At 42.2% G+C, this 24,293-nt stretch overlaps 1 protein-coding gene across 4 annotated transcripts in view; it reads left to right on the top strand.

The window, feature by feature from the left end:
• PHTF2 (putative homeodomain transcription factor 2) overlaps positions 1 to 24,293 on the top strand; it is a 152,321-nt gene that overhangs the window by 38,072 nt on the left and 89,956 nt on the right. For all 4 annotated transcript variants that reach the window (XM_077264706.1, XM_077264707.1, XM_077264705.1 and 1 more), the window contains exon 2: positions 10,508 to 10,578. In XM_077264706.1, the coding sequence (XP_077120821.1) occupies positions 10,534 to 10,578 (45 nt within the window). In that variant the 5' untranslated portion in view covers positions 10,508 to 10,533. The remainder of the gene's footprint in view (positions 1 to 10,507; positions 10,579 to 24,293) is intronic.

Here is a 24,293-nt window from a genome sequence, read left to right as displayed (position 1 = left end):
GTAATTCAATTGCCGGCTTTGCATTTCTCCTTCACAAACCCGACAGGATATGAGACATGGTTTTCATACAGTAAACCATCTCATATCCCCATTTTTTTTGCATATTCCACACTACTAATGTTAGTAGTGTGTATGTGCAAAATTTGGCCGCTGTAGCTGCTCAAATAAAGGGTTAAATGGCGGAAAAAATTGGCGTGGGCTCCCGCGCAATTTTCTCCGCCAGAATGGTAAAGCCAGTGACTGAGGGCAGATATTAATAGCCAGGAGAGGGTCCATGGTTATTGGCCCCCCCGGCTACAAACATCTGCCCCCAGCCACCCCAGAAAAGGCACATCTGGAAGATGCGCCTATTCTGGCACTTGGCCACTCTCTTCCCACTCCCTGTAGCGGTGGGCTATGGGGTAATGAAGGGTTAATGCCACCTTGCTATTGGAAGGTGACATTAAGCCAGATTAATAATGGAGAGGCGTCAATTATGTCACCTATCCATTATTAATCCAATTGTTTGAAAGGGTTAAAAAACACACACACACACATGATTAAAAAGTATTTTAATGAAATAAACACAGCGGTTGTTTTAATATTTTATTGCTCTCTCATTCCATTTTCAGACCCTCGCTTGGCAAAACAATAAACACACAAGATACATACCCTCTCTGATGAACTGTGACATCCCACGAAGTAATCCATCTGAAGGGGTTAACTAATATTACAGGCACGAGCTGCGATAAACCACTCGCTCGTACCTGTAATCCCCGGGTGCTGAAAGGAAAGCAGTGATCTATACTTACATTCAGTCGCGGTGATCTATACTTACATTCAGTCGTGGTGATGCGCCCCTGCTGGATGTTCTCATGAACTGCAGCCTGGGAACTTTTTCCCACGCTCCAGGTCATATGAGGACATCCACCAGGGGGCGCATCACCGCGACTGAAGGAAATGTAGGTCAATGACCTATAGTTACCTTCAGTCGCGGTGATGCACCCCCTGGTGGATGTCCTCATATGACCTGGAGCGTGGGAAAAAGTTCCCAGGCTGCAGTTCATGAGAACATCCAGCAGGGGCGCATCACCACGACTCAATGTAAGTATAGATCACTCTGCTTTCCTTTCAGCACCTGGGGATTACAGGTACGAGCGAGTGGTTTATCGCAGCTCGTGCCTGTAATATTAGTTAACCCCTTCAGATGGATTACTTCGTGGGACGTTACAGTTCATCAGAGAGGGTATGTATATTGTGTGTTTATTGTTTTGCCAAGCGAGGGTCTGAAAATGGATTGAGAGCAATAAAATATTAAAACAACCGCTGTTTATTTCATTAAAATACTTTTTAATCGTGTGTGTGTGTGTTTTTTAACCCTTTCAAACAATTGGATTAATAATGGATAGGTGACATAATTGACGCCTCTCCATTATTAATCTGGCTTAATGTCACCTTCCAATAGCAAGGTGGCATTAACCCTTCATTACCCCATAGCCCACCGCTACAGGGAGTGGGAAGAGAGTGGCCAAGTGCCAGAATAGGCGCATCTTCCAGATGTGCCTTTTCTGGGGTGGCTGGGGGCAGATGTTTGTAGCCAGGGGGGGCCAATAACCATGGACCCTCTCCTGGCTATTAATATCTGCCCTCAGTCACTGGCTTTACCATTCTGGCGGAGAAAATTGCGCGGGAGCCCACGCCAATTTTTTCCGCCATTTAACCCTTTATTTGAGCAGCTACAGCGGCCATATTTTGCACATACACACTACTAACATTAGTAGTGTGGAATATGCAAAAAAAATGTGGATATGAGATGGTTTACTGTATGTAAACCATGTCTCATATCCTGTCGGGTTTGTGAAGGAGAAATGCAAAGCCGGCAATTGAATTACCGGCTTTTCACAGATATCGCGCTGAATGAAATATAAATACAGAATATATATATATATATATATATATATATATATATATATATATATATATATATATATATATATGTGTCTCAATGATTGATATATATATATATATATATATATATATATATATATATATATATATATATATATATATATATATATACACTCACCGGCCACTTTATTAGGTACACCATGCTAGTAATGGGTTGGACCCCCTATTGCCTTCAGAACTGCCTCAATTCTTCGTGGCATAGATTCAACAAGGTGCTGGAAGCATTCCTCAGAGATTTTGGTCCATATTGACATGATGGCATCACACAGTTGCCGCAGATTTGTCGGCTGCACATCCCAAAGATGCTCCATACAAGGCAGGATGGATCCATGCTTTCATCTTGTTTACGCCAAATTCTGACCCTACCATCCGAATGTCGCAGCAGAAATCGAGACTCATCAGACCAAGCAACGTTTTTCCAATCTTCTACTGTCCAATTTCGATGAGCTTGTACAAATTGTAGCCTCAGTTTCCTGTTCTTAGCTGAAAGGAGTGGTACCCGGTGTGGTCTTCTGCTGCTGTAGCCCATCTGCCTCAAAGTTCGACGCACTGTGCGTTCAGAGATGCTCTTAGGCCTACCTTGGTTGTAACGGGTGGCGATTTGAGTCACTGTTGCCTTTCTATCAGCTCGAACCAGTCTGCCCATTCTCCTCTGACCTCTGGTATCAACAAGGCATTTCCGCCCACAGAACTGCCGCTCACTGGATTTTTTTTCTTTTTCGGACCATTCTCTGTAAACCCTAGAGATGGTTGTGCGTGAAAATCCCAGTAGATCAGCAGTTTCTGAAATACTCAGACCAGCCCTTCTGGCACCAACAACCATGCCACGTTCAAAGGCACTCAAATCACCTTTCTTCCCCATACTGATGCTCGGTTTGAACTGCAGGAGATTGTCTTGACCATGTCTACATGCCTAAATGCACTGAGTTGCCGCCATGTGATTGGCTGATTAGAAATTAAGTGTTAACAAGAAGTTGGACAGGTGTACCTAATAAAGTGGCCAGTGAGTGTATATATATATATATATATATATTATATGTTTTCCCGAACATTTGAGCACATAAATCCATTAGATGTCGGTTTTGCAAGCTTGCGAGAAAATCTCGGCATACGGATGCCATACGGATGTCACACGGATCATTTGATGCGAGGAAATCGCATCCTCGCACTGCACACGGATCACTGTTTTTGAAACATTTGTGCGATTCTCGGCTGTGAAAAACGGACCGTTTTTTTATACGTTAAGTGTGTCCCCGGCCTTAAGGTCATAATTCTCATAGCATTGACATCAGCTCCTAGGGTCAATGATATTCAGCCTTGTCAGTAAATCCCCCATACACTCAGGTGCTGGTAGAGTGGTCTTGAGACCTGACCCGGTCTACTTTCCAAAGGTAGCTAAAAGATTCCATAAGACTCAGGAGATTGTTCTTCCCTCTTTTTGTAGTACACCAAAAAAAACACAAAGAAGAACTATTCCATACACTAGATGTCAGAAGAGCCCTAATTAAATATACAGAAGAAACTAAAGGGTGGGGGAAGACCAAGTCATTGTTAGTGTCCTTTCAAAGTGCTAGGAAGGGGCTTAAAGCCCGAGTACCTTTAGCAAGGTGGATTAGGGAGGCCACCAGTATAGCTTATTCGGCCAGTAGTGTGTCAATACTTGTACTTTTCAACAACTTTGTCCATGACTTGTTAGGAGATCTCCTTGGTCTTCATGGTGTTGTTTAGTTAGTGGCTGCTCTTTCTTAATGGTGTTGTGGCCTTTCAGAAAAGGTGTACAGTATATACTGACAGACCATGTGACACTTAGTTTGCACTCAGGTGGATTTCCTCTTACTAAGCATGTGACTCATGAAGGTAATTGCTTGCATTTCAATTCTTTAGGGGCTTCATCACAAAAGGGATGAATACATATGCACATGCCAATTTTAAGTTATTTGATTCCATAAATTTAATTTAGATTTTTTTCACTTCACCAACTTAGACTATTTAGTGCTGATGTATCACATACAAATCGTATCTACTATATAATTGTCTAGGGGTCACTTCTGTCTTTCTGTCTGTCCTTATGTCTGTCTTTCTGTCTGTCACGGAAATCCCAAGTCGCTGATTGGATGCGGCAAAACAGCCACAACCAATCAGCGACGGGCACAGTCCGGTGGCAAAATGGCTGCTCCTTACTCCCCGCAGTCAGTGCCCGCTCCATAATCCCCTCCAGTCAGCGCTCACACAGGGTTAATGGCAGCGTTAGCTGACCGCGTTATGCCGCGGTGTAACGCACTCAGTTAACGCTGCTATTAACCCTGTGTGACCAACTTTTTACTATTGATGCTGCCTATGCAGCATCAATAGTAAAAAGATCTAATGTTAGAAATAATAAAAAATCATTATATACTCACCCTCTGTTGGCCCCCCTCATCCAGCCGAGGCCTTTCCCACTCCTTGCGACACTCCGGTGACCGGTCCATGCATTGCGATCTCGCAAGATGATGACGTAGCGGTCTCGCGAGACCGCTACGTCATCATCTCGCGAGACCGCAATGCACTCTTGGGACCGGAGTGTCGCAAGGAGCATAGATAAACGCCTCGGCTGGATCCGGGGGGCCGACGGAGGGTGAGTATATAACTATTTTTTATTTTAATTCTTTTTTTAACAGGGATATGGTGTCCACATTGCTATATACTACGTGGGCTGTGTTAGATATTGCATGGGCTGTGGTATATACTACATCTCTGTGCTATATACTATGTGGGCTGTGCTATATACTACATTGCTGTGCTCTATACTACGTGGCCTGGGTTATATACTGCATGGGCAGTGTTATATACTACGTGGCTGTGCAATATATTACGTGGCTGTGCAATATATTACGTGGCTGTGCAATATATTACGTGGCTGTGCAATATATTACGTGGCTGTGCAATATATTACGTGGCTGTGCAATATATTACGTGGCTGTGCAATATATTATGTGGCTGTGCTATATACTACGTGGCTGTGCTATACTTTCACAAGCCACTGTAGATACATACACACATACCTAATTGCTAACAAAGAGAACAAAACGTCACCTCTGGAGCACTCATTTAAATTTCTGTGACGAACTGCACAACTTAAGTTAAAAAAAAAAAGAAAAGCATTCTGGACTTTTTCTCAAGGAATCCAATTCATAATAGAAAAAAACAAGCTAAGAGAACATGTCTATTAATGTAATCGACCTAACACATATTGATTTAACTATTTAAAAGAAAGTAGTAAGTAGAAATACAATTTTTTTTTTTTTTTTTTTTTTATAATTATACATTTTTAAGTACACTTTTTTTTTATTATTATGCAAATGCACAAAAAAGGATGAAGATAAAAACACTTAAAAAGCCAATAGGCAGCAATCAGTACCCTTACCCTTGCTGAAGCCACAGGTGTAGTGGCGAAACACGAGGGACTTGAACGTGTTTTTCCTATACCCATGCTCTCATGGTCAACTATGCTGTTTTTTTCATTACAAATCTTTAGCGTTTATTTCCCCATTACAGGGTTTATTATTACCCCCTTAGTGACAGAGCCAATTTTTTAAAATCTGACCAGTGTCACTTTATGTTGTAATAACTCTGGAACGCTTCTGCAAATTCCAGTGATTTTGAGATTGTTTTTTTCGTGACACATTATAGTTTATGATATTGGTAAATTTAGGTTGATATGTTTTGTGTTTATTTATAAAAAATATCAGAAATGTGAGAAAAATGTTAGAAAATTAGCAATTTTGAGACTTTGAATGAGTATCCCTTTAAGGGCTCATTTCCACATGCGAGGCACAAGTCCGTATCTCGCATGTGGAAACCAAGCTCTGGCGCCGGCACTTTGGAGCGGAGTGTGTAGCTCCATGTGTTCCTATGCGGCCGCACGCTCCTCTCTGGAGTGCCGGCTCCACAGCTTGGTTTCCACATGCGAGATACGGACGTGTGCCTCGCATGTGGAAATGAGCCCTAATCCAGATAGTCATACCACAGCAAAACAGTAATGAATAACATTTACCACATGTCTGCTTTACATCAGCACCATTTGTAGAATGTTATTTTATTTTGTTAGCATTTTAGGAGGTTTAAAAATGTAGCAGTAATTTTTTATTTTTTCAAGGAAATTTACAAAATTTGTTTTTTTAGGGACCTATCCATGTTTGAAGTGACTTTAGGGGTCCCATATATTGGGAAACCCCCCAAATTTATACCATTTTAAAAACAGCACCCCCTGACATATTGAAAACTGCAGTCAGGTAGTTTATTAACCCTTCAGGTGATGTTCAGGAATTAATGCAAAGTCGCATGACAGAAATGAAAATGTGTATTTTTACCACCTAAATGCCTCTAACTTCTGAACAGGTTACAACAGCCATCAGACTCTAAAGGTACCTTCACACTAAGCGACTTTGCAGCGAGAACGATGACAATCCGTGACGTTGCAGCGTCCTGGATAGCGATCTCGTTGAGTTTGACATGCAGCAGCGATCTGGATCCCGCTGTGATATCGCTGGTCGGAGCTAGAAGTCCAGAACTTTATTTCGTCGCTGATCACCCGCTGTCATCGCTGGATCGGTGTGTGTGACACCGATCCAGCGATGTGTTCACTTGTAACCAGGGTAAATATCGAATGTGTCAGTGCCGGCCAGCCGTAAAGCAGAGCACAGCGGTGACGTCACCGCTGCTGCCGGCGCTGACACATTCAGTCAGTGCAGGAAGCTCTGAGCAGCAGCGCATAACCCTGTGGACGCCGGCGGGGGACGTGACAGACATCAGAAGGTGAGTATGTAGTGTTTTTTTTTTTTTACTTTTACAATGGTAACCAGGGTAAATATCGGGTTACTAAGCGCGGCCCTGCACTTAGTAACCCGATGTTTACCCTGGTTACCCGGGTGCTGCAGGGGGACTTCGGCATCGTTGAAGACAGTTTCAACGATGCCGAAGTCTTTCCCCTGATCGTTGGTCGCTGGAGAGAGCTGTCTGACAGCTCCCCAGCGACCACACAACGACTTACCAACGATCGCATCGCTGGTCGTGATCGTTGGTACGTTTAGTGTAACGGTACCATAAGGCTGCTGTTTGGCCATGAACTGCTATGGCAAACATCAGGACCACACAATCATGATCTCATGGTGCCGATTGGGATAAAGAGGGAGCCCCCATACTCTGTTAACCATTTATATGATGTAGTCACTATTGACAGCAGCATGTAAGGGACGGTGCAAACACTGATCGTGGCTGATGCAGAAAGTTGTCAGCGATAGTTTACAGCCGAGGGCTGCTGGATTGTCACCTGTATGGGGAGGCTATTCTCTTATATCTCAGGTCAGTTAAAAGACGTATCGGTGGTCATTAAGGGGTTACATATTATTTATTATGTACCTGTTTATAATTGATGTTCTTGTTTTATTATACCGACTATATTATTTTTTATATTGAGGTATTCTTGCAGGACCAGATTTGTTTATTGCTTGATAGTTATTACATTGTTCGGAACTGGCACTTAAAGGTCCTTTAGGTCAATACCTTATTTAATTTTATCGGGTACTCTGTTCTGTGAAACATTCCTGGCAGAGGGGGGGGGGGGGGTAGGTTGTTACTTTGTTGAGGGTACATTGTACCGATTGTGGTCTGTTGACTTTTTAAGTGTTTTTTTGGGGGGTCCTTTTTGGACATTTGCATAATAAAATTATTTGTATTTAAAGAGATCCCTTTCACACTCCTACTTTTTTTTGCCTTAAATGAATACAATTAATAACTAAGTTAGACCTTTCAGGTGTAATAATATATTTTTTTAATGTTTGCTTTTTATCTTTAGCCATTTGGTCGCCAGAAGCTTTTCTTTTTTCTTTTTTTTATCAGTACAGGAATGTGTTTTGGATAATGATACCTTCATTCTAAATCACTTATGGTGTAATTAATGGGGAAAGGGTTTTTGGTCGCGTGTGTTTACATTTTTTTTTATTATGTGCTCATATCAATGACCACAAAAAAAATCCTATTTGTCCTTGTTTTTCAGTCTTGGCAGCTAGGAGGTATGCTGCTTATTTCCCTATAACACATTGCAATGTGTAAATGAATAGGTTTTATGGCACAGTTTGCATAATGCTTTGTAATATGATGACAATGACGGCCTTGTCATACATGTGGGTATTATATCATCCTGTTGTATTCAGGTTGGTGTACTTTCTGGGGCTTACTAACATTTATAAGGAATATATAATAAATTTAGAGGGTTTGTCCTCTTGAGGTTATTTGCACACTAGGTTTTTTTTTTTTTTAAGGTGTTAAAAACTGACTGGTTTTCTAGTAACATCTGCTTCAAAACATGCTCCTTCTTTGATTGTTTTAAAAATTTTTGGAGGAGCTTTTTGGTTCCTGAATCGGTTTGAAAGCATTTTTTAAGCATTTTGGAAGAGGTTTTTTATTCCCTGACGCATTTTTTGCAGCCTTTTGCTTCGGCAGTGCCTAATTTGGATTGGTTTCCATCAGAAGTTGTTTCAAAGAAGTGACATGCACTTTCTTTTCATATGGTTTATGTTGTTTTCGACTTTTTTTTTGTTTGTTAATAAACTGTGGAACTTTTTATGATTTTGTTTGTGCTTCAATTTCTGGGATGGAATGCATCCAGTTATTCATGCCTAGGTTATTTTCTATGGTCACGAAAGTCATTATAAAATATATTTATTTTTTGAGGTTATAGGATCCTTGTGAAAAAAAAATCCTAGAAGACCGACTCTGCGCTTACTAAGACATAGTGTGAATGAAGACTAAAATTCTTGTCCCCTAAGTAGTCACTTGTTAAGCAAAAATTGTTGAAATGATTTGAAGGTAACCTTTGAAGGTCCCTTTTGCCTCTAAAACTGGCACCACTATTAGACTGTTCTGCTCTTTTAGTTTATAGAGGTGTGCTTGGTAGCCTATGCCGATGGCCCATTTTGCTAATTATGTGATTTAATGTCCACTTCTATAGTATAGTAACCTATTTGCAGCAAAAGAGCTGATGAGGCTTGGAAAACAAGTTAAGCTGGCCAGTCCGTAATCCTGTCCAAGACTACTTGATTGACATCACTGAGGGTCAGGGCTTGGCATGACATTTCCTCTGAGATTTGCTGGCAAAAAAATCTGATATATCTTTGAACCCCCCTTGCAGCTTACAGAACATTGAGAATCCTCTTATCAGATACCACAAGGCACCTTCTGAGGTCTTTGTGGTGTCCATGCCTTGATGGGTGACAGCTGTTTTGGGGACATGACAAAATATTAGTCACGTGGAATGTAGAGTATATATGTGTGTGTGTATATATGTATGTATATATATATATATTTATGTGGGTATACAGTGGGGAAAATAAGTATTTGATACACTGCCGATCTTGCAAGTTTTCCCACCTACAAAGAATGGAGAGGTCTGTAATTCTTGTTATAGGTGGACTTCAAGTGTGAGAGACAGAATCTAAAAATAAAGACCAGAAAACCACATTGTATGATTTTTAAATAATTACTTTGCATTTTATTGCATGAAATAAGTATTTGATATGGTAGGAAACCAGAACTTAATATTTGGTACAGAAACCTTTGTTTGCAATTACAGAGGTCAGACATTTCCTGTAGTTCTTGACCAGGTTTGCACACACTGCAGCAGGGATTTTGGCCCACTCCTCCATATAGATCTTCTCCAGATCTTTCAGTTTTTGGGGCTGTCATTGGGCAACATTGACTTTCACCTCCCTCCAAAGATTTTCTATTGGATTGAGATCTGGAGAGTGGCTAGGCCACTCCAAGACCTTGAAATGTTCCTTATGGAGCCACTCCTTAGTTGCCTCCTTAGATTTTAATCCATGATGGCGTAGTGTGTAACTGACGGTAATGTTTGAGACTGTGATCCCAGCTCTCTTCAGGTCATTAACCAGGTTCTCCCATGTAGTTCTGTGCTGATTTCTGACCTTTCTCAGAATCCTCTTTACCCCACGAGGCAAGATCTTGCCTGGAGACCCAGACCGAGAAAGATTGACAGTCATCTTGTGTTTCTTCCATTTTCTAAAAATTGAGTCAACAGTTGGTGCCTACTCACCAAGCTGCTTGCCTATTGTCCTGCAGCCCATCCCAGCCTTGTCTACAATTTGTTGTCCCTTTTGTGGTTGTGTGGTTGTGTGTGTGTATATGTGTGTGTAAAATACAATATATATATATATATATTTCATTCTGCATGAGGTGAATAAATGTTTTGTGGCTATATATCTATATACTGTAATAGATATATATTCTCTCGCTACAGGTAGATATAGAGATATGGATATATCTGTGTGTGTGTGTGTGTGTATAATATACTGTTTTTATCCCCATTGTTTCTGGAAAAATATGGTGATGATGGAAGCCAGTATAATGATCACGTTAGTAAAATAGTAATGAGGAAGGGTGTAACCTAAGCAGTGACACCCGCCCATGGTGTGCAGGTAACTGAACTATTTATACATACATCATCAGAGCTCTGGATCCTCACACGAGGGTGGAAGTAAATGTCTCTTCTTCTTCTTCTTTGCAGCCTAAGATGTCAAATGCGTAGAATAAATGGCGTCCAAAGTGACAGATGCTATAGTTTGGTATCAGAAAAAGGTAAGAATCATTTCTTCTTTGTGGAGTTATGTGGATTTGATTCTATTTTATATGTATGTTTCTTAGAGAAGGTTTGTAATTAGTTGATGTGAGAGAAGAGCAGACGTAGTGATGTGCGGTCTACTAATTACTTAGTATATTGTTGTAAGAAACTGTGTTGCTTTTTATTGCGTGTCGATCGCGTGGAGTATTTTATCTCCCAACTTTCAGCGTGTATTCTGCTCCAGTATCTGAGTCCTGTTGTGTTCAGTGGGGCTAATCTTCATGGCTTCCATCTCTGAATCAGCTGTAGAAACCTGAAGGTCAGCCATGTGTTTCTGATGCAAATTTCACAGCAGTTTTACAGCAGAATTTTCCACAGGGAGAATCAACAGTTAGCGTAGCCATATTTATAACAATATGTTGTAGTCGTTTATCTTTTTTTTTCTTCCCATGATATTTTCGGACCTAATTATAAACACGCGTCCCCTTTTCCATGTCTGTATGTATGTACTGCTGCTTACTGTAACATATGTAAATACATCCTGATGGAAAATCTGAGAATTTTTTTTTTTTGCATGAATGGCTCCCGACATCCATCCTCTGTTCTAAAGGTACCGTCACACTAAGCAACGTCGCCAGCGATCTGTGACGTTGCAGCGTCCTAGGGAGCGATATCGCTGTATTTGACACGCAGCAGCGATCAGAATCCCGCTGTGAAATTGCTGGTCGCTGCTAGAAGGTCTGCACATTATTTGGTCGCTAGGTCGCCGTGTATCGCCGTGTTTGACAGCAAAAGCAACCATACCAGCGATATTTTACACTGGTAACCAGGGTAAACATCGGGTTACTAAGCGCAGGGCCGCGCTTAGTAACCCGATGTTTACCCTGGTTACCAGCGTAAAATGTAAAAAAAAACAAACACTACATACTCACATGCTTCCCCCGGCGTCCGCTTCCCACACTGACTGAGCGCCGCAAATTGAAAGTGAAAGCACAGCACAGCGGTGACGTCACCGCTGTGCCCTGCTACTGCCGGCGCTCAGTCATTACAGGAAGCGGACGCCGGGGGACGCATGTAAGTATGTACTTACATTTTACGCTGGTAACCAGGGTAAACATCGGGTTACTAAGCGCGGCCCTGCGCTTAGCAACCCGATGTTTACCCTGGTTACCCGGGGACCTCGGCATCGTTGGTCGCTGGAGAGCGGTCTGTGTGACAGCTCTCCAGCGACCACACAGCGACGCTGCAGCGATCGGCATCGCTGTCGCTATCGCTGCAGCGTCGCTTAGTGTGACGGTACCTTAACGTTCCAGCAGGTATCCAGTGCTGATCAGTATGTAGTCTGGAGTAGAATTTGCGCTCCGCAGGGTAATGTTGTCCTACCTGTTGTGATTGTGATGCCTGTTAGGCATTCAGTGAGTGATAACATTCCACTTTAGATTAGCGTATGAATAAGCATGCCGTGCACATTGGCTGCGGCACTGAAAAGGAATTGGTCTTTTAGGTAATCAGTTTAATTTCTTCTTGCTGATTACACATTAAGTGGGCTCGGAGAAGTAACTGCAGCTTTCATTAGATAAGGTTAATTAACTAAATATGTTTGTAAAATAAAATATGCTGACGGTTTCACTTGGAAAATCTTCATTCCTTCTAGTCTTTTGTATACACCCGCTCTCCTGACACTTGCTAAGAAGTTGTAGACATGCGGTGCTTCCATGTCATCTTTGAATACGCTTCCTATTAGTTTAAATACTAAATTTTCAAAATAATGTGAAAATAACAGTACTGTGTGCACTAGATGAACTTTCCCCATTAGAATCGGTGGTAAACTTATTCAAAGAGTATTTGTTGCGATTCTTCATGTGGATTTAGGAACAGAATAGATTTCTAAATCCTCGGCAAAAAAACTGTGTGAATGTACCATTAGAATGCTGATTTTTGGGGGAAGAGTCCTGTAAGTAGAATTTGTGCCCATTTATGTTATACTTAGATGGTGGCCCAATTCTAACGCATCGGGTATTCTAGATTATTCTGACTGACAGAACGTGTTCAGTGAACGTGACTGAACTATGTCGCACTGTGACTGACAGAAAGTGTTCAATAAACGTGAATGAACTACGTGGCACTGTGACTGACAGAACTTGTTCAGTAAATGTGACTGAACTACGTGGCACTGTGACTGACAGTTCATTCACGTTTACTGAACAAGTTCTGTCAGTCACAGTGCCACGTAGTTCAGTCACATTTACTGAACAAGTTCTGTCAGTCACAGTGCGACATAGAACTTGTTCAGTAAACGTGAATGAACTATGTCGCACTGTGACTGACAGAACTTGTTCAGTAAACGTGAATGAACTATGTCGCACTGTGACTGACAGAACTTGTTCAGTAAACGTGACTGAACTACGTGGCACTGTGACTGACAGAAATTGTTCAGTAAACCTGACTGATATACGGTCGGACTGCGCCTGTCGCTGATTGGTCGCGCCAGACGCCTGTGACCAATCAGCAACGCTGGATTTCCATTACAGACAAACAGACAGAATTAGACGATTATATAGTAGACTAGATGGTGGCCCGATTCTAACGCATCGGGTATTCTAGAATATGCATGTCCACGTAGTATATAGCACAGCCACGTAGTATATTGCCCAGTTACGTAGTATATTGCCCATCCACGTAGTATATTGCCCAGCTACGTAGTATATTGCCCAGTCACATAGTATATTGCCCAGCCACGTAGTATATTGCCCAGTCACGTAGTATATAGCACAGCCCACGTAGTATATTGCCCAGCCCATGTAGTATATTGCCCAGCCCACGTAGTATATAGCAATGTGGGCATCATATCCCTGTTAGAAAAAAAAAAAGAATTAAAATAAAAAATCGTTATATACTCACCCTCTGTCGGCCCCTTGGATCCACAACAGGCCTTTCCCGCTCGCGACGCTCCGGTAACCGGTCCATGCTGCGGTCTCGCGAGATGATGACGTAGCGAGACCGCTACGTCATCATCTCGCGAGATCGCAGCGTGGACCGGTTACCGGAACGTCGCAAGCGGGAAAGGCCTGTTGTGGATCCAAGGGGCCGACGGAGGGTGAGTATATAACGATTTTTTATTATTTTTAACATTAGATATTTTTACTATTGATGCCGCATAGGCCGCATCAATAGTAAATCGTTGGTCACACAGGGTTAATAGCAGTGTTAACCGAGTGCGTTACACCGCGGCATAGCGAGGTCGGTTAACGCTGCCATTAACCCTGTGTGAGCGCTGACTGGAGGGGAGTATGGAGGGGACACTGACTGCGGGTTTTAAGGAGCGGCCATTTTCTTCCGGACTGTGCGCGTCGCTGATTGGTCGTGGCAATGGTCGTGGGCGTTTTGCCACGACCAATCAGCGACTTGGATTCCATGACAGTCAGAGGCCGCGACCAATGAATATCCGTGACAGACAGAAGGACAGACAGACAGAAAGACGGAAGTGACCCTTAGACAATTATATAGTAGATACTTTTGATATGTCACAAATGTGGCACATTGACCAAAGTTTATGCACTCTGATCTACATCAATAACATGCCAACACTAAATTACACTATATTTTGTATTATGTGGGTAATTTCAAGGTTCCTAAATAAAACAAGGAAGGTTCTAGCTTTTACTTTAAAAGGGTTGTCCACTACTAAGACAACCCCTTTTTAAACTAAATGTTTGGCCCCAATAAATTTACAAAGTTTATACTCCTTGTGCAGTTACCGTTATCATTTGTAAAAAAGCAGACGTTAAAAAGAGGATGGATTCTACAAATAGATAATGATCCTAAACACTTGTCAAAATCCATAATAGACTACCTCAGAAGGCACAAGCTGAAGGTTTACAATGGCCCTCACAGTCCCCTGATCTGAACATCATTGAAAATCTGTGGCTAGAACTCAAAATAGCAGCTCATGCAAGACGACCCAGGAATCTCTCACAGAACTGGAAGAATTTTCCATATAAGAATGGATAAAAATCCCTCAAACAGGAATTGAAAGACTCTAGCCTGACTACAAAAAGCATTTACAAGCTGTGATACTTTCAAAAAGGGGGTGCTGCTAGGTACTAACCATTCAGGGTGCACAAACTTTTCTATTGGGCCATTTTCCTTTTTGTAATATTTAATATGTAAACGATGACTAAATATATAATATAATTTAGTTTTGTTTTTTTAGCCTAAAATACAAAGGGAATGTGACATCTTTTAACTTTAGGCCTTTTCTAGAAATGACAGTCATTTTGACCAGGGGTGCACAAACTTTTACATGCCACTGTATTTCACTTTTTAGATTTAATCCTAGTTGTGGCTAAACATAAAAAGCATCTAAAACTGCATCAAGCTACAAGCACCAGTTTGGCCCAATAAATATTGATCATTTCCGAAAAACAGTGTACTGTTGTGAACAATAATGCTATTTTCACCATGGAATGTGAATTAATTTTGAATTAAAGCAAAAAAAGAAATTGGGCAGAAGTTTAGTGATTTATCCCATCCAAAATGTAGAAATGTACCCACTGAACACCTCCGTAACATTTGGTTTATTTCTGTGCGTCGTGTTTGTATTCTTTCTAACCGCACTGGTTTCTCTGTCTCTTCGATACTCGCGTACTTTGTGTTTGTCTGTTTTCAATATTCCGGTACAGTGATTCATTGAGTGTAACCTAGACTAATGAACGGCTTATGTCAGGGCTGGAGTTGCTCACATGGAATTTCGTGTAATCCACAGCCAATGACATTTAAGAGTAATGTGCCTTTCTAATCTGGCTGCAAGCCGAATACCAAAATAGTTTGAGTTATTCAGCTTGTAAATGTAAAATTATGCAAACGGTATGTGCAGTGAATCAGTAGTGCTTTATGTACCTTCATCTGCTCAGGCACAGCTCTTCAATATACCTATAGCCAGTGAGTTGTTATTTTTTTAAAGAAGCCCTCTCAACAAAACATCCGTGATGTCATCAGATAGCCGTGGGTGGCTCTAGGCTGGTCTCTGGCACTCCCGTAAGAATGAATGGTGCATGATTGACCTTTGCTCCATTCACACGGTGCTTTTCAAAGCCCTGATTCTCTTGATCCCTGGGGGGTCTCAACGGCTAGACCCTCAGTGATTGGAACATTGTCTTCTATCCTATGTGTAGTGGTAACTTTCATACTCGAGAATACCCCTTTAAGTACCTATGATATTGCACATATGATAAGTGTTTACATACACATACGGTAGCAATACATAATTATTTAGTAGAAATTAACTACTATATAGGTGACTATCAGTGACATACTTATAAACAGAGAGGGAAGATCCTGCCCTGCTGGGGTTATTGTCTGTTGTAGGCTTTACAGAACGGACCAGTCATTAAGATGGGGTTACGCCTGGCCTTTTGGGATAGTGAGTTAACAGAGCATAGGAGGAGCACGAGATACAATATGGAGATGGTTGTGAGAAGCAGGCAGTAAGATAACGACGGTGGAGTGGTTGTGAGGACGGGGTATTGTGTTGGGGGGAGAATTATCAGCGATGTATCAATGAGACCAGTTAAGGATAGGCTTGTAAGTCATTGTTCATAATTTGAATTGAATTCCCTCTTTATGAATTGGGGAGTGCACAGCCAGTGAAGAGTGGTAGAAGGGAGGCCATAGAAAAGGCTGTTGCAGTAGTCTAGGCGAGTGATGAAGAGCACATGTACTAGTGATTTTGGTGACTCAGATTGGAAGACAAGGCAGATTCATGAAATGTTTTTGAGTTGGGAATTGGCAAGAGCTGATAAAGGCTTAATATGCAGGTTGAAAGATGCTGCAAAGTCAGGTTTTACCAAGAAAGCTAATTGCAAGACAAGGGAAAGTGTGGATTGATGAGTTTTATAAAGAAAAAAACTTGGATACAACAAACACTCTGGAAATTAAAGAGCTGGAATCTTGGCCTTCGAGTTAAATTTAAACCCCTTCTCATTCTGAATGTTTGGTCCTGTTAAAATAACACCTATACTCTTCTCCCATGTCAGCGCCATCCCAGTGGTGGTGGCAGTCGCTTTCCCAGAGCTACTGTACATGAGGTTCTTATATCACATCATCCCTGCACCCTATCAGCGCTGGCGTCATTGTCCCTGCCTTCAGGCATATCAGTAATTAAGAGGAAGTGAGAGCTGCGGCTGGCCACTCATTTCCTCAGGATTGCATATACCTCCAAAGGCAGTGACCATGAAGCCAGTGCTGATTTGTGTCAGTGCTAATGTGACATAACGTAAAAATGGTACTTGAAAGCCATTTTATGAGCTATCCAAGGCCAGAAGTATAGATGAAGTCGGGAGTGCCAGGAAATTGCTATGAGGGACACAAAGGAGATGGTAAATGTTCAGTTGGAGTATGAAAAGATCCAAGTTGGGGCAAAGTCTGATACCAAGTGATTGAGCAAGTTTGTAACGAGAGGGAGTGGTCAACTTTCTCAGGTGGAGGACAGTTCTTGAAGAAGGAGCATAGAATCTTTTTGCTAAAATGCAAATCATTAGTGATTTTGGTTAAGCTAATTTCAGTCAGTTGGAGTCGGTAAACCATACCTCTGACTCCTCAATTTTCTGACTCCACAGCCCTGGTCACTACCGAGCATGTACATAAAGTGCAGCACAGATTCATCTCCGCTAAAAGCCCAGATCCTTAGATCAGGAATAGATCAGACATTTATAGGACATATAACTTTCCCAAATTGTTATGAAAAAAAAAATGTGCAGCACATCCGGCATTGTACAACTGTACCCAGGTTATTATATATTTTAGGAGTGGTTCCATTTTATACCAACTCCGACTCGCTCTGACTTCACAGCCCTGGTCAGAAGCCAGATTGTAGCAGGTCAAAAAGCAATTTGGATGAAAGGTGGTTGGTCCATAAGGCTGTGTGCATACGATGGCGTTTTTGATGCATTTTGTTTCCATGCGGAATTGGCTCAAAAATACTAAGGAATCCTTATGCCAGCAAAGTCAATGAGAATCTTGAAGTGTTGTGCACATGAGTATGTTTCCTTTCAGGATTTGCTGTGCATATTAAATCCGCAGCAGGTCAATTCTTTGTGTGTTTTTGCCTGTGTTTTTGACCCATTGAATGCACAGGAAAAAATTCATGCAAAAAACGCACCAGAAACGCAGCGGAATTTTTTGCACTGTTTTGCTGCTAAGAGATTAAGAAACCTTGCAGAAATTTTTGCAAGAAATTAATCACATACCCTAGAAGGTGGAGATTGTGTTCAAGGAGTTTAGTTGCAAATGGGAGTGGTGGGGTGGCACAATAGCTGGTCAAAGACCACAGGTCAAGTGGTGACTTCTTAGAGTATGGGCAAACTGAGTTCTTTGAGATGTTCTAAAACAATTAAGTGGTTTAGTAAAAGTATATTCACTCACCATTTTTTTTTTTTTTTTAGGCGGCTTCCACCTGGCACCTGTCTGAAAATGTGCCAAAAAGCATGAAGGTATGCACAATATGTAAAAACGCCTTTTTGTGCATATGCTCCATCGCTTCTTTTTCAGTTGTTTTAACTTCTTCAGGCTTCGAAAGCCAAGAAGCAGCTAAAATCAGTGACCTGACCATTCTTCATCAGCTTCTGCTGTTGATATATGAATTTATAAATACCGTATATACTCGAGTATAAGCCGACCCGAGTATGAGCAGAGACTCCTAATTTTGCCACAAAAAACTGGGAAAACTTAATGACTCGAGTATAAGCCTAGGATGGGAAATGCAGCAGCTACTGGTAAATTTCAAAAATAAAAATAGATACCAATAAAAGTAAAATTAAGTGAGATATCAGTAGGTTAAGTGTTTTTGAATATCCATATTAAATCAGGAGCCTCATATAATGCTCCATACAAAATACACCCCATATAATGCTCCATTAAGTTTATGATGGGCCCCATAAGATGCTCCATGCAAAATACACCCTATATAATGCTCCATAAAGTTTATGATGGGCCCTAGAAGATGCTTCATACAAAAATATGCCCCATGTAATGCTGCACAAAGGTCGATTATGGCCCCATAAGATGCTCCATAGAAACATTTGCTCCATACAATGCTGCATAAAGGTTGACTATGGCCCCATAAGATGCTCCATAGAAACATTTGCCCCACATAATGCTGCACAAAGGCTGATTATGGCCCCATAAGATGCTCCATAGAAACATTTGCCCCATATAATGCTGAACAAAGGTTGATTGTGGCCCCATAAGATGCTCCATAGAATATTATGGTCCATATGCTGCTGCTGTGATAAAAAAAAAAAAATGACATGCTCACCTCTTGTCCTGAGCAGTCGGGGACACCAGCACTTGTGATATTCACCTGTCCCCGTTCCACCACCACGCACCGCTGTGTCTTCCAGCTCTCTGCAGTGACTATTCAGGCAGAGCGCGCTCACTAACCACATCATCGTGCCGTCTGACCTGAACCTCACAGCCAGAGGACGCGGAAGACGGAGCCCTTCGGTGGAACGGGGACAAGTGAATATAGCAATGCTCACCCACCCCCGTAATACTCACCCTCCCGGCACGGTCCCTGGCAGCTTCGCCGATGCAATGGTCTCTGGGCGCCGGCAGCTCTTCCGGTGTTCAGTGGTCACGTGGTACCGCTCATTAAAGTAATGAATATGCGCTCCACCCCTATGGGAGTGGAGGCGCATCCACATTCATTACTTTAATGAGCGGTTCCACGTGACCGCTGAATACAGTAAGAGCTGCAGGCACCAGAGACCATCGGAGAAGCAGGGAGGTGCAGAGACCATCGCATCGGAGAAGCTGCCGGGGACCGCGCCAGGAGGGTGAGTATGATGTGACAGCTGCCGCTCCTCCGCCGACCCCCTGGGACAATGACTCGAATATAAGCCGAGAGGGGCACTTTCAGCCTAAAAAAAATGGGCTGAAAATCTCGGTTTATACTCAAGTATATACGGTAATAATTAAAAAAAAAAAAAAAAAGCTTACAGCTGTAAAGTCGACACAAAACACATCATCAGGAAAAAGACTGCCAGCGTCCTCTTTTTCCAAAAGTATGCAGGTGCTCTTGTGTCTAAGGCTGTACACATTTCTAAAGAGTTTTTTTTTTTCTTTTAAGACTTTTGATTGGACATTGCATAGTTTGGAGAGGTTTCATTCCTGCACTTTTTCTTTCTACAAGGGATTTTTCAAGTCCTTTTCTGAAAAAATAAGATCAAGAAACGTCTTGGGCTACTTTCACACTAGCGTCGGGCTCGGCCCGTCGTGGTGCGTCGGGCCGAGGTTCCCGACGCTAGCGTTGTCTCCGCCGCACAACGGGGGCAGCGGATGCATTTTTCCAGCGCATCCGCTGCCCCATTGTGAGGTGCGGGGAGGTGGGGGCGGAGTTCCGGCCGCGCATGCGCGGTCGGAAAAAGCGGACCGTCGGGAGCAAAAAACGTTACATGTAACGTTTTTTGCTCCCAACGGTCCGCCACAGCACGGCGCAACCGTCGCACGACGGTTGTGACGTGTGTCATTGCGTCGCAAATGCGTCACTAATGTTAGTCAATGCAGAAAAAACGCATCCTGCAAGCACTTTTGCAGGATGCGTTTTTTTTGCAAAACGACGCATTGCGACGTAATGCAGTTAACGCCAGTGTGAAAGTAGCCTTATGTTCCAGGTGTTTTTGAATTTATTTTTTTTTAAGGAGAATTTTTTTTATCGAATCTGTTCCAGAAAACTGTGTGATGCTAGTTTATGATTGGGTTCAATGTTGGAATTTTTAAAGGAAGAAGGGAAGATGCCAGTGGTTAGTGTTAGGTTTATACCAGCTTTACCCATTCCTTGAACCTATCGGTAAGGTTGAGAATGAGTTGTGATTGGAGAAGGTCTAGTCCACTTACGGTAAGATGTGATTTGGAGAGAAAGTGTGATTTATTTATGGTGGGGGAGCAGATTCTTCGAGGGGGGTAGTGATGAGCGAGCGTGCTCGGATATCGTGTTATCAGAGTATCTTTGGCGTGCTTGAGTAATATGTTCCATTCCCCTTGGCTGCGTGATTCACAGCTGTAGACAGCAGCACATGCGGGGATTGGCTGTTTGTTGGAGATACTCGGACATCGGACAACACCCACATATCCTCGGATAACACCACTTCCGGGCACGCTCGCTCATCACTATTGGAGATACTCGGACAACACCCGCACATCCTCAGATAACACCACTTCTGGGCATGCTCGCTCATCACTATTGGAGATACTCGAACAACACCCGCACATCCTCGGATAACACCACTTCCGGGCACGCTCGCTCACCACTATTGAAGATACTCGGACAACACCCGCACATCCTCGGATAACACCACTTCCGGGCACGCTCGCTCATCACTATTGGAGATACTCGGACAACACCCGCACATCCTCGGATAACACCACTTCCGGGCACGCTCGCTCATCACTATTGGAGATACTCGGACAACACCCGCACATCCTCGGATAACACCACTTCCGGGCACGCTCGCTCATCACTATTGGAGATACTCGGACAACACCCGCACATCCTCGGATAACACCACTTCCGGGCACGCTCGCTCATCACTATTGGAGATACTCGGACAACACCCGCACATCCTCGGATAACACCACTTCCGGGCACGCTCGCTCATCACTATTGGAGATACTCGGACAACACCCGCACATCCTCGGATAACACCACTTCCGGGCACGCTCGCTCATCACTATTGGAGATACTCGGACAACACCCGCACATCCTCGGATAACACCACTTCCGGGCACGCTCGCTCATCACTATTGGAGATACTCGGACAACACCCGCACATCCTTGGATAACACCACTTCCGGGCACGCTCGCTCATCACTATTGGAGATACTCGGACAACACCCGCACATCCTCGGATAACACCACTTCCGGGCACGCTAGCTCATCACTATTGGAGATACTCGGACAACACCCGCACATCCTCGGATAACACCACTTCCGGGCACGCTAGCTCATCACTATTGGAGATACTCGGACAACACCCGCACATCCTCGGATAACACCACTTCCGGGCACGCTAGCTCATCACTATTGGAGATACTCGGACAACACCCGCACATCCTCGGATAACACCACTTCCGGGCACGCTAGCTCATCACTATTGGAGATACTCGGACAACACCCGCACATCCTCGGATAACACCACTTCCGGGCACGCTAGCTCATCACTATTGGAGATACTCGGACAACACCCGCACATCCTCGGATAACACCACTTCTGAGCATGGTCGCTCATCACTAGAGGGGAGTACTGGACAGTGGTGTAGAGGAAGACAGGCTGTTACCCCTGCTCCAGACATTGCATCATTCTAGTAGTACATGTGGCTATGATTTACTACAGTATATGTACAGTGACAAATGTACTCATTCACATAGGCAGTATATTTTCTTCCATTTAGTCTTCATATAATATAATGCCGGTTAACTAGTGATGGTTTTGCATTTTAAATGTTACTAGAAGTCCCAGGAAAACTCTGGATAAAACTGAACTCATCTGTTTGAGCTATTGCAGGGCCTGAGTTCTCGGGGTGTGATACGGACGTAACGCCAAACCTGCACTGACTCCGTGTCTAGTTCTGCCCTCTAGTCCTTCACTCTAGTCCTGCCCTCTCAGGCCCTTTGCTGACATAATGCCATTCTTCACAAAATGTTCCTTTAATTAAAAATCTGATCCAGTTCTTAACTCCAATGGCCTTTTGAGGTTGCGGCCAATTGAGAAGTCTGTATTGACTCCTTATTGATTCCAGATAGAGCTGGAGCAATTTTTGTTGGTTGCTGTATTGCCTGGCTCTTTGCTGCATCTTATCTTGTGTGAAATAGCATTTATACAGTGTCCTCTGTACCTTGGTTATAAAGGGTTTCTACAATGGTAGACTTTTTTACACCATTGTGGTTTTACACTTTTTCAAACCACTTTCAAAATGAATCATTACATCATAAAGCAAGCAGGGCTAGATGGGGGTGAGTGCACCAACTTTTCTTTTTTTCTTTGCCAAGAGATGTACTAATTATTGATAGTTGAATGAACAGCACCATATCTTGTACTGGTAATTCTTCACCTACAGAAGACATTAGGGGATATAATGGTGCAAATGCAAGAGTTTCTTTTGGGCTGCAAATGTTTGTCTTGGAAGAGTTGATGGTAAGTCCAGGAGCCTGAGAACATGGAAAGTAGCTTTCAAGCTGAGAAATACTTTGATTTCTCTGATAAGATATATTGTAAAGTTTCTTATGTTTACTTTTACTACTGATTTTTGTAAAGTTTGTTCGAATGACTAAAGGTTTATTCCCAGAATTAAAAGGTAGCCCCTATCAATAGTATAATGGATAACTTACTGAGAACAGGGCATTGGATCCTAAGAACCTTCTTGAATGGAGAGGAGATGTGCATGCTGCACCTTTTTGTTCTATTTATTGTCCATAGTACTGCCAGAATTAGCTGGGTACTATGCTTTTTTTTTTTGTCTCCAGTGGTCCCAAAGACATTGAAGGGAGCAGAAAGCGATCATGTGCACCTTCGCTCCATTTAGACTCTACAATGTCTGGTTCTTGGAATTGTTGAAGGTGCCATCAGTCCAATTTCCAGCAATAAGTTTGGCTATCTCCCATCCAATATAATCTGTGTACACCTTGGAGAACCAATGTTAAGAGGGCTTATTTTTTAGTCATATATGCTGAATTTTGCGGTTCCTTTCATTTCTTTTGAGCAATCATGTCTGTTTTTTTTTTTTTTTTTTTAATAGTGGAACGTGATTCTATGGTTTTACCCTTTTGAGAAATGGGTACCAGAATAAAAATTTTTATTAGGATCCTTCTAAATAGCCATTGTTAAATGTGGTAATAAAGTTGCTCGAATAGTTTATATTGCCAGTGTCTTATCTTCTCTGGCTGCTGTTTTTAACAACTCTTCATTCATACAATTGAATGAAGTCCATCAATGAATTGTACATGCCTCCTCTGCCAGGAGTCAAAATGCAAGGACATTAATGGCATTGAACTGCTAAACTGGCTAGCACGAGAGACAATAAAATATTGATTGTTTCCGCCGGTGTTGTGAAGCTTTGCGGCTATCTGACTTCATTGACATCTAACCTTTAGCTCAAGTTCATGTTTGTTTATTGATAGCTTTTGTGTTTTATTGTAGCCTTAAGCATATTAAAGGGAAATAAATAATCTCCACTATTGACTTTTCTCCCTGTCTAGATCTTTATAAATCACATTAACAAAGTGTTATATGTCAGTGTCAGATTTATCTTCATCTGTGATTTCAGTTTTTGGGTATTTTTTTTTAATTATTATTAACCCACTCTTATCACCCATACCAATTTATGTGTGTGGAAAAAAATTATAGGAAAAAATTATATATACCGGTGTATATACACACACTAAATATTTAAATAACCTTTCTTTTTTTGTCTTTGTCCTTGATGATTTTTTTTATGCCAAATTCTTCAAAATGTTGTACGCAGTTCATGAGTTTTGTGCAAAATAAAAATTGATTCTTATTTTATGTCCTTAACCCCTTAGTGACCCATCAACATTTTTGAAATCTGACCAATGTCACTTTATTTGAAAATAACTCTGGAACGCTTCAACAAATCCCAGTGATTTTTTAGATTGTTTTTTTCGTGGCACATTATAATTTATGATAAGGGTAAATATAGGTTGATATGTTTTGTGTTT

This window comes from Ranitomeya variabilis, chromosome 5 (genome assembly GCF_051348905.1).
Source record: "Ranitomeya variabilis isolate aRanVar5 chromosome 5, aRanVar5.hap1, whole genome shotgun sequence".
In the NCBI taxonomy this organism is placed as follows: domain Eukaryota; kingdom Metazoa; phylum Chordata; class Amphibia; order Anura; family Dendrobatidae; genus Ranitomeya; species Ranitomeya variabilis.
The sequence above is the reverse complement of the archived record's forward strand: the minus strand, read 5'-3'. Positions and strand labels throughout refer to the sequence as shown.